This window comes from Oxyura jamaicensis, chromosome 1 (assembly GCF_011077185.1).
Source record: "Oxyura jamaicensis isolate SHBP4307 breed ruddy duck chromosome 1, BPBGC_Ojam_1.0, whole genome shotgun sequence".
In the NCBI taxonomy this organism is placed as follows: domain Eukaryota; kingdom Metazoa; phylum Chordata; class Aves; order Anseriformes; family Anatidae; genus Oxyura; species Oxyura jamaicensis.
The window spans coordinates 40,743,202-40,755,307 of record NC_048893.1 but is presented as its reverse complement, the minus strand read 5'-3'; the positions used below and the strand labels follow the sequence as shown (position 1 = coordinate 40,755,307).

The following is a 12,106-nucleotide window of genomic DNA, read 5'->3' as shown; positions in this document are numbered from 1 at the left end:
GAAAAGCACAGGCTTTCATTCTTTGTATAAGGGAAAACAGTCATTACAGGGTAAATCCCACTTCACATCTATAATAGGCTTTAAGCTCAGAAATGATGCTGGGGCTCGTTCATGTGGTTTGCTAATGTCAAGAGCAGTACGAGAATGTACAGTGAAGATAGAATATATGTAGATTTTAGTTTTTGAGATCAAATAAATAGTTAATGAATATGAATGAATTTCAATTTTTTAAAAGCCTTGTGTCTTGCATAACATTGGCCAACTTTTCACTAAAGACCCAGAATAATCCCCTGACAAACTTGAAGTCCCTGCTTCAAAACGTAGCAAGCGATAGAGATGAAAGACAGAAACACAGTAGTTTTTAACAAAACATTTTTAGCCAGTCTGACAAAACTGTATAAACAAACCAAAACAGATTTATGTACTGGGAGAAGCTGGACAAGCTCATTAATCTAGAGATGATAGCCTATACGTAGCTTCACATGCAAAACATGTAAGTACCCGCACAATATAGAACAAATTAACACATTACTAAATTACACATCAAAGCAAAGCAAACACAAAGGTTTTGAGTGGCACACAGGGTTTGAGGAATATAAAGAAAAATTTTAAACCTCTAAATTTGGACTTCCTTTTTTTTTTTTTTCCAGAGAAAATGTGTGTAGTTTGAAATATGTGTGTGAATATTCCAAGGTGGAAAGAGCTCTAAAAAAAATCACATTTCAGGTGAACAAAAGACATATAGTAACAAACAAACAAACAAAACTATATTAACAACATTGTCTGTCTTTAATTATATGATTCCCAACCTACAAATTTTCTACCATCTCTCCCACTTTAAGCTTAAGGTTCTTGTTCTCATATGTAGCTCCACAAAAGTCCCTCCTGCCCACATCTCATTTCTCATTTTCTCCTTCTGTTACTGCCTGACTTCCATCCAAATTATTCTCTTAAATGCCTACTAACATTTTCTCTGGTCTTTGCATCATGTTATTACTTACATTCCAAATAACCAACCCAAACTACCTAAAATTGACTTTTTCTGCAGGTTAACAAATGCTAATAAGTCAGCTAAGCTAATCCCCGCCCGGCCCCCCGTGCCCCCCCCCCCCTTTTTTTTAAGTAATTGGAATCTCTAGATGAAAATTACCTTCTATGTCCCAATGCACTGCATGCACTGTTTGATTAATGATGACTATATTTGACTCATGCCACAGATACATTTTCACATTTTTCACTGGAGAACTGTGAGAAGTGAAAGTAACATCATACCTAGATTATTATCCCAGAACTTCTTCAAATAATTTGCTGGGTTTATAAAACCAAAGCTGCTCCACAAACCTTTTGTCCTTTCCTCATTAAACACATTGATTTTAAAAAGATGGGATTGAAATCAAACCCCTAAAACTGAAGACTGCCAAATTTCACAGCTTCTGCTTATCTCTGTGATGGTCTGACTAAAACCTCAGAGCTGACAGCTCTAAATTCTGCAAAAGTAGGGCTGTGGATTTGTATTCCTCAGAGATGGACACAAGCCACTAAATCAGAATCTACTTTCAGCTCAAGGAAAATAAACAGAAAACCTTTGTCTAATCTGCAGAAATGGGAGTATATTTTTATGCTCCCACCTACATATACTTGTATGAGGGCATGATAGTGTTGTCTCTTTTCACACTGCGTAAACAGTGGAATATAAACCCCACTTATCGCTTCCCACTGCTCATGAGCAAAACATGCAGAAAACAAGGCTCTCATTCCAACCAATCCCAAACATATGTTCTGACCCAATTCATCAGGCTCTGCTGCCTAGGAACTGTGTGTATTGTCCCTATGATCATCTACTGACAAGACAACCCATAAAAATAATGTCCTGTTTTAGAGAGTCAAGATTGCAGGCAAGGTCTCAGCTCCTTGATATTTTCTCTCACATATTTAATAATAAATTCTTCCTCTAATACCCCTTTCTTTGTGAGAAATTTGCTTTTTCCCTGCCCATTGTGGTATTTGGCATATTAATTGATCACAAATCTAGCAGTATTTCAAGCACTTTGAAGTGCTTTCTCTTGCTATTCCTTATGAACAGAACAGTGATATATTAGCAGGTATGAAGGAGGAAAAATATCTGGAAAGCTCAGATAGCAGTTTACGAGGCAAATCACCATTACCTGTCAGCATCCACAGTCACATCATGAACCCCTCTCTGAATGACATCTCGAGAAGCAGCTAGGTCTGGTATTCGGTTCAGACTTCTCGTATATAGGTTGAGTCCTCCGTCTGTCATGTACCTGAAAATAAATGTGTGGTCAATCAGTGAGAAATGCAGCCATCTGCCAAACATGTTTCATTCTAAAGTTAATGGACTGTGGAATTCAAATGTTTAAGGTAAGGACTGCCCTGTTGTATAGTAGACTTATATTAAATATTCTCAGCTTATGTACCCAGAGCAGGGAGATCAGGTATATGCTCATTTTCTGGGATCATTTGCCTTTTTCTGTGAAGGCTTGCATGGAAACCTGCTTTGCCAAAATATATTTATTATTTGCCAAAATAAATATGAGGACTGAAGCCCTCAAGTTATCTTCATAAATTTTAAGTACATTGTAAATGCTGCAGTCTTATCAAAGAACAGGACTAGATGCAAAACGCATAACTCTAACAGAACACAAACAAACATATAAAACCATCCATCTAAATGGGAATAGAAATTGAAAACCTAAATCCATAGTCCCTACTGGGATACAATTGCTTATATATGAAGAGAGATGCTGCTGAGGTCCTTACATTGGTATTTAAGTATCTGTTTCTACCTGTGTTCCCCTTTCTTGAGTCTTACCACTTCACATTACAGTAAATGACTGATGAATTGAATGGTGAGAAGAGTGCTGCTTACTCACTAGAGAACCATTAAAAGATGCGGAATTTCAAGCAGCAGCAATAATTTATGGAATGTCTACCTACAGTTTAGTTAGCTCTGTGAGCAGTTTAAATTGGTGCTTATAACTGAGCAGTACCATGAGTCTGTCCCACTCTCAAGATCTCTCCATTATTTTCTTAAAGAACCTTGCATTAAACTGTCTTTCCTCATAGGTTCCTGTTTTAGTGTTTTTGTTGTTGTTGTTGTTGCTGTTGTTGTTGTTTTCTCTTTTTCCCTGATCTCTTGCTCTTTTTTGATAACCGAAAAATGTTGGCATACCCCAGCAAGCCTAATTTTTATTTGCAAAAAAAAGCAAATTTACAGGCTTAGTGAAATAAGCACGGTCCCATTGCTGGAAGGATGGTGAAAATGATCTACTGGAGTTCAATCCCAACTCAAAAAATCTTTAACATAAGTTCTCCTAGAACCATGAAATGATGCCCTTCAAATCCATCTTTCATCCAAAATGTGTGTCGAAGTACACAAACACTTTAGTAATTCCACACAGAATCTGAAGCATGAGCCAAGGCACACAAGCACTATTGGTGCTCCAGATGTTGTGTTGGCCCTCGCCCTGCAGTTCCTTCTGGAAATGATTTAATTGAAATCAACTGATCTCTCTGTCCAAGAGACTGCAGGACTAATACAGCACCCGTCACCATCCTCACAATGTGGGGTGAGTGAACCGGTCCAGATTTGGAGTGCTAAGATGTGGTAGGCAAGATCTGTGAGACAGCAAAAGCTTGGGACAACATTGTGTCCTGGATGGCAATCTGGATGAAGGTAACCTCACATGCATTAAAAAACAAAGGGTTGGTTTGGTTATTTTTAACTAAACTCTAAGGCATTTTATCTGCTAGTAAGATCTGACCTGCCGTTCAAAAAGGGATTTCTGAAACTGTGAAATCTGGAGTCTGTAGACAATAATTTCATATCTGTCTTCAAAGGTTAATATATATATATATATCAAGCTCACACACTAGATTTATTCTTTTAGTAAAGACAAAATTTATACCTTTTGAGAGATTATTTAGCAGGGGTGAATTATGCAGTAGATTCCAAGGCTCTTAAATTGCATATTAAACTTGGTCGTGGTTTGAATCCAGTCTATACAGATTTTATCCTCTATAAATAAGGCCTGAATGGAGAGACTTAGCAAGTGCAACAGGCATTCCTCACACTAATTTCTAATTACTGCTGCATTCCCGTCCCCAGGTACTTAAAGTAATTAAATTGAAAATGGAAGAGGAATAAAGAAGATAAGACTTTACATGCCTCAATGAATCCTGAATTTTCAGAAATTATTAACTTGTTTTTAACATTTACCACACCTAAAAATGTTAACTGAGCACATTGTAACTTACTGTCTATTGAGTCATCCTTATTACTGATGCAAAGAAAAGTCATACAGCAAGATGACTATATTCATTCTCTAAAGTGATAAGCTAATTAATACAATTCATCAGGCACTGCAAAGGATCCCCCCCCTTTTATTTATTTATTTATTTATTTATTTATTTTAATAAACTCATGCATCCATTAATGACAGAATTTATATTTTCCTTTTGATTAAAGGTATTCAGACATTAAAGATATTACATTTTAAATATTACTTTTCTCTGTTTCTGCATTGTAGTCAAGTGACTCTGACCTCTTACTCACTACTCCTTGTTTTCTTCATTTCACTGTGTTTTCTAGCACACATGAATATGGCATCCTATTTGACAGCTACTAACACTATGCTGAACTGTATGATAAGCTTATCAGCACTCCTTCATTTACAGATCATTGAGACAGTGCACCAAGGAGATAGATGTATTTGCTTTCTTTATAGTTATGGACTTTCTAGAGATCTGTCTTTGGATGCTGCTTGAGATCACAGAATCACAGAATTTTCTAGGTTGGAAGAGACCTCAAGATCATCAAGTCCAACCTCTGACCTAACACTAACAGTCCCCACTAAACCATATCCCTAAGCTCTACAAAGATGATACAATACTCTAGAAAGAGGCTGGAACACAAACTTAGATTTGTTTTTAGGAATGCATCGTAATTCATCAACCACCATTCTTTAATCATAGCTATACTTCAGAATAAAAGATTAGATTGACAGAAGGAGTCCTAAACATGTACAGAGCCAAGCAGTGCAGTGTGACATAGCCATGGGCTCAGTGGGACTTCTGTTCAAACCAATGTTACCTCAGACACCCAGGAGCCTTGAGATGTGAACAAGATTTCCACTAAAATAATTTTTTTTGGAAGCACTGAACAGTAATTTAAGTACTGCTTAAGTACTTAAATTTAAGTACTAAAATGGTAATATTGCTTTTTTTAAAAAATTGATGTTTTAGAACGTAGAACTTTAGAACCCACATGGGAGTGAATAATCATGTTAATATGATCGACATAAGAATTGTTAAATAGTAATTTGAAACTCTTTTTTTCTGTTATCTCAACATAAAGGGCCTATACTAAATATATATACAAATCAATCAGAAACTTAACCATCAACAAATATGAATAATTTAAAAAACAACAAAAACAACAACAAAAAAGTTTATTTTACAGAGGAAACTCAACTTCCACGTGAAAAAAGTACTCCCTCTCACTATCACAGGGAATACAGTATGTCAAAGGCAATCAGTAGGCAAAAAAAAAAAATGAAAATAATTGTTACTCTTCCTCAAGATAAGCTAGGACAGAACTGATTTATCCTTGTATCAAAAGACATTCTGTCAGCTCAGATGATACGCACAGCTGAAAAACTGAGGTAGCTGTTTAGAACACAAAATATACTAGACAATATCTAAAGTAGTAACAGTGAAAGCCGGGCCTGTCCCCAACTGCTTTTCATTAGCTGCATCCATATCTACCATCTCAAATAAAACATAAAAATACTGACAGGTGACCCATCTCAGACCAATCAGAGCAAAATGACGGTTTACCAGATTATTAAGAAATTCCTAAATGAAGTACCTGTGCTCTTATTGAAGTTCATCAAAAAGTCATATTGATGTGAAAGAAGACGTGAATTTGAAGGCAGGTGAGAACATCATTGGCCATTTAGGTGGTTAATTTTATTATTTTTAATATGTATATTCTATGTGGCATCCATAATGCAACTTCCATGTGTGCCAGAATTTTTCAGGAAAATTCTAATGAACTTGCCAAATGAAAGAAAGTGCTGCTTACCCACTATTGATGTCATCAGTTCTAAGACTTTTCCCAAGAATGTCCCCATCACTCATGTAGCCACCAGCGTCAACTTCAGAAGACATGTCCAAATCACTACCTCCCTTCTCACTCATGTCGATCTGAGAGATATTTCCAAGGCGAGAAACCGCTGCTCGGCGAAGCGGAGTGGTGTACATGAATCGAGAAGGATCTGTGTGTATGAAGCGACTCGCACTGCTGCGAGGATAACCAGCACCCAAGGATGGGGCATCTCCTGCCTGCAGCCGAGGGCTGGCCTGCCCTAACCTCCAAGTCACTGGGGTGGACCGGCTTGTCAAGCTTGGTATGCTTCTCCCATTCACCTCAGTTGTCACAGTGCTGTCAAAAGTTGTCTCCAATGTGCTGCCAAAGCAAAATGGAGAAGTCAGTGAACTGTGCTTTCTCCCTTTCTGAGAAAGAAGGAAAAGCAAAGGCTGGAAAATTGTGTGTTTGTCTGTATGCGCACACGTTTGGTTATATAACAACCTTCACTTATAAAAGAACCTAAAATAAATGTTATAGGTTTTAAGGAGATGTATAGGAAGCAACAAGCATTTTTGTGAATGACTGTATAAGACATTTTGACCAAAAAAAAAAAAAAAAAAAAGTATATTAAAGCCATTTTAAAGTGGTTGAGGGACTCTAGAAAACAATATGGTTGGTGTCATAGTTAATTTTCCCTTACAAGGCTGTAAGGGAAACAATACAGCAAGTAATAATGCTCTTCTATAGACCATATTTTTAGCAGTCTACACAAAAGCAATATACCTGTGGCTTATCTGGGTCCCTCTAAGGCTGGACATAGTTTCTTCCAAATTCTGTCTCAGGTCTGCTATATTCTTTACAGTTCTCATTCTTCTTGTTTCAGGGTCTTCCCCTGGAAGAAACAAAAAAAGCAGCATAAATCTCAGTGCATACAAACATATAAAGTTGAATACAGCGCACACGTGTTCACAGCCAGTACACATGTATGACTCTAAATACCTCTATCCCTTTAACATTTTTTTTTAAATAAAAACACCTCCTTTCAGTAATAAAACACATATTCACCTATAAATAGAATGTGGTATGTAAAAAACTACACTGAAGAGAGTCCTAGCAATGAATCCCTAATAGGGCCCAAATCTGTTAATGAAACTCAGATTACAGTGTTGGAATTTTTATTTGCTGTAATCACGGCATGATGCAGCCCCTGACCACTTGATCCATTACACACACCCTTTTTCCTCCTTGACATTTTACATGTCGTGGTAAGAAATAAAGCCACAGTAAATCTGTGTCTGGAAAGAACTGGGATGACTGTTACAACAGCTCTTCAGTACGCTCTTAACATCCAGGCTATTTCGGAGTACTCTAAGTTGGGCACTTAATAAAGTGTCTTTCCTGAACTGAAGTAGGAGATTATTCTTCATATGTTTTACTTGAGATAAAAGTCAGAACACTCCAAACACGTGCATCATTTATACAATTATGGAATTTAGCTTCCTTTGGGAATCCACTGTGACAATTTAGTCTGGTTTTCTGAAAAGCAGAGCCCACAAAAGAGCCCACCCGAGACATCCTGAAACATGTACATTTCAAGCAATCACATTTTCTTTTTTAAAAAAGTTATATTTCATGTTAGAAAATAATAAACCTGAAAGAAGCATACATATATATAAAGATTTTAAAGTCATACATGAAGATAAAGTAATGCATCTTTTATATCATATTCATATATCAGGGAATATTAATTCAGTCTTCTTTTGTAGAATTAGGGAATTTCGAAACAAAAGCTGTGACAAAGTAACTGATTTATTCAAGGTTAGTATTCTGTTTCTGGCTGTGTCCCATACATATTGCATGAAAGAAGGCTAACAAGAAGCATTATTATTATAGTTATGTGTACTATGCTCAACATGATGTGTAAATTTCTTTTCAACTCCATCAATGAAACATTTCATGTCATACCTCACCTTGCTGATCTTACTGCTAATTCTTGAAAGTTATCATCAATAATGATGTTGTGCAATCACTAAACATATTTGTAATATTTAACTCTATATTCCATCATTCCCATCCAGAGCAAGCTTCTAAGATATTTTTGAAATTTTCACAACATTGAGAAACTGTTTCATCTTTGAACACATCTATCATGAGATAGTCTTGTGAAGTTAAACTCAGTATCATACAAAAATCAAGATCAGAATTTCAAGCACAGGCAAAATACCATGTAGCACTATAGTATTTCACTTTTGTAAAATGTAAAACACAAATGAAGATATACGTCTTCAAGTTACTGTATTTTTTATTCTGTTGCAGTCTTTCTTCCTTCCATGTTTTTGTGTAAATTTAAACAAGTATAAATTCAACTTAGGTGATGTCTCTGAGGAAAAGCATCATGTACCACGCAAATGACAGGGGATATCAGGGGACAAGAGAACTGGGGAATAGTCAAGGTATTCTAGAAATGTTAAAAAAAAAAAAAAAAAAAAAAAAAGTCCAAAGGTCCTACATAAACAAATTCTGATAAAACAAAGTATCTAAATGCAATCTCTGTTTGAGGGCATGGGCTAAACATACTAAAGTTAAGTTGCAGCAGAAACACAAGCATTAGTTTAACATAGGTTTACAATAAGCATGTTTAATATAGACAGTGACATTTATTTCAAATATAAAGGAGAAACTGCAGAAGCAAATGGTATTTGAACAATGGTTCACTTAAGCTTTTTCAGTTTTGAATTTTGAGGCCTTTGAGCTCTTTGACAAACTGAATTGCTACTGTACCTTCCCCTGCAGGCCAGCCTTGTGATTGCCTGATCACTGCGCAAGTACTTAAGGAAAATCTCAGCTCTTGGCAGTACATGGAAACAAGTTATTCCATATAGATTCCGTATACACTTTCTGTCTTCCATGATAGGCCAAGGATGCATGGTACTAGTCAACATACTCTGCAGTTCAGCGTCAAACTAGCTTTGGCAGCAAGGCCATTTTGAGGTTTTCCCCACCACTGTCTATGCTTTCTGTCCTCTTTCCTGCAGCCAGCAGTCCTTCAGGAAATGCTGTTAGACTGTTTGTTTTATTGCTCTGAATCGATTCTCCTGTGGTTTCATGGTTAAACAGTCCATAAAGCTCTGGGTTGGCAGCAATGGAACTGACAGTGTGGGTAGAGACAAATGGTGATACAGGCCCAACCCTGCTGCCAAAATATCTTGTCAAGGCACACCCTGACAGCATGTCCATCCACAAAATTTTGCTTCATAAAATAAGAAGTCTGTGTGAGTTTTCACATGTAATACCTTGAAGGAGGCAAATGTTCACACTCAGATTGAAATTACCCCTCTTGCTCCTGTGTTTCAAGATAGGCATGTACTCAGCCAAGCACCTTGCCATGCATGTACATGCATGCATCCTATATACTAGTTGCAGAAGTTTCTGCACCATCATGGAAATTCCCATGGGGCAGAAGCCTTGTGCCAAGGCTGTGCTGGAAACCATTAAATCCTGTTAGATAGAGCCGGCTGTTGATAACTCAGTTCCAAGGCAGACTGTCCATGACTACCTCCAGGCAGTTGCCTATGGTGTGCTCAGTTCCTCACTGTCACGGCATTACCCCCTTCAACAAATGTACTCAAATTCTCTTTCAGGAGCACATTATCTTCCTGTCACAATATTGGGGACACCCAAGACCTACTAACCTGCCCTTCCTCAAACCCGAGGTGAAACAGTAGCTTGCATACAAAGTATAAAACAATATTCTGTTGAAAGACAAGTTTCAGGGTTTTGAGCAGGCAGAATTAAGGCAAAACAATAATTTGCCTCCATGCTTATTTGAAGAAGTAAATATAATATATATAAATATATAATCCTTTTCCTTCCAGTTTATATTTGCCAGTTGTCCTTTGTTGTATGTTAACACTGCAAATTCTTGCAGCAAAAATGACAGCAATTTTTTTTTCTTTTTTTTTAATACATATTGCACAATAACTAGCATAACAAAGCCTCAAGGTATAATTGCAATACCAGTAATAATAGTAATAATAATAATAAATAGGTACATATATATGACAAACTGCCAAAATGTGTTTCCAGAGAGAAGAATGTTTCATCTTTAGACAAATAACACCAGAAAAAGTAGCACTCCTCTATCTTAGAATGGTGGGAATTTTGATGTCTTATTTCTTGATCTCTCAGTGACACAAGGGGTAATTTCAAAACCATCCCACTACATTTTTTTCTAAAAAAAATACAACTGGATTTTTATGATATTGAAATAATATATAGTACTATGTACAAAATCCTAATTATTGTATCTATTAAGTGTTTTAAAAATATCTGTTTTTTCCTTTCCCTTTTTCTCTTAAGGCTATGTTAATAGGGTTATGCTGTACCTCTGATTAATAAGTCAGAAAGTATAAACAATTGAATGTGATGCTTGATAAATTTTCTGCACTAAGTGCAAGACCCTCAGACCTGACTTGCACCTGATGTTACCCACATTTTCAGGACAGCACTGTGGCTCCCCACATACATCAAGCCTTCTTCAACAGGACCATAGGGATGGTGAATACACACATTATTCTGAAAGCCAGATACATCTTGTCTGCCAGAAGAGACACTATGGTGCTTATTGCAGCAGGATTGAGGCTCATCGTATGGGTTCAAAGGGAACCCAGACTCTCCCTAACACCCTCTTATAGCAAAAAGCACTACCATCATACAAACTACCCTTATTTGCATGCCCTCACATATCAGAAATGGCTTGCTATCTCAAGTGACTCTGTTTTGCATATTGAAGAAAATTCATTCTATTTCATGCATAGAGAGGATGGGATAATAAAGACTAAAACTAGGGCACCATGAAACTTTATTTCAGAATTCCATTCCTCTTACAAGAAAGTCTGATGTAAATATTTTAATGACACCATGATATATAATCTGCTCAATCACTTGTAGCTTCATCATTTGTGTTAGACATAAACATTCAAGCATTCCAAAATATTGTCCCAAATTCCTTCTTATAAGCAGGTTCTTGCAGTATTTTTATTATTATTATTATTTCTGTTGTGTCAGGTACATTCACAGGAATTCAAAAATAAACACCTTACAGAAATCATTAATCACCTATGTTAAACTTTTACATTCAATATTCTGAAGCTTACCCATAATTGCACATTTAGGAATAACATTCACGATCATTTCAATACTTGCATGCATGTAATTACAGCCCAAAGTAGATAATGGGAGGATAATAATTCCATTATTTTTGTGATATTCACAAAAGGATTTAAAAACAATAACCATCTCCCCAGAGAATTGTTTGCTCTTAAGACATTAACTCCACTCACAAAGAAGAGTACCAGTATTAGTCTGCATGTGGGGAAAGTGAGGCTCACAAGAGAACAGGGATTTGTTCTGTGACACGCAGCTGAAGAGTAGCAGAAGGTGGAGAGCTCAGCTGCCTTTGCTAACAGTAATCTCTAGAAGAAATCCCTTCTAGCATACAACTGTAGACTATTACAGTCTAAAGGTAGACATAAAAAGAGAATACTTGTTTCTTTGTTATTTGGAGATGATAGCTTTTTAAATTACATATAGAGCAAAATTTTTATCCTGAATTTAAACACTCTCAGGGCTAACACTTCTACCAGAAAAGAACCTCCAGGCTAGACATGTGCTATATAACCTTGGAAAAGCAAGCAGACACTTCAACCATTTGACTGGCTGAAGAACAAAGCTTTGGAAATGAACACTTTGAGCATTCTTACAAAGGACTGAGAGATGAAAAGTAAAGCCAGTAACACAGAAGCCTTTTGAAGCACCTATGACAATGGACTTCAAATGATCACTGGCATGTACTGATATCGCTAAACTGTGAAACCATAGCACTAACAGTTCCACATATATGGATGAAATTATCAGCAGAGGGAAAGGGAAATCAATAATGGACAGTTTGTAAGTAGGCCAAGACATTTTCTATCTAAACCAAACCTTGAATTT

The 12,106-nt window shown here is 36.6% G+C and overlaps 1 protein-coding gene across 13 annotated transcripts in view; it reads right to left on the bottom strand.

Annotated features, from left to right (window-relative positions):
- NAV3 (neuron navigator 3) overlaps positions 1-12,106 on the bottom strand; it is a 549,850-nt gene that overhangs the window by 104,618 nt on the left and 433,126 nt on the right. For all 13 annotated transcript variants that reach the window (XM_035334661.1, XM_035334665.1, XM_035334615.1 and 10 more), the window contains 3 exons: positions 6,896-7,004; positions 6,107-6,490; positions 2,166-2,285 (listed from right to left, as the gene is read on the bottom strand). In XM_035334661.1, coding sequence (XP_035190552.1) covers positions 2,166-2,285; positions 6,107-6,490; positions 6,896-7,004 — 613 coding nt within the window. The remainder of the gene's footprint in view (positions 1-2,165; positions 2,286-6,106; positions 6,491-6,895; positions 7,005-12,106) is intronic.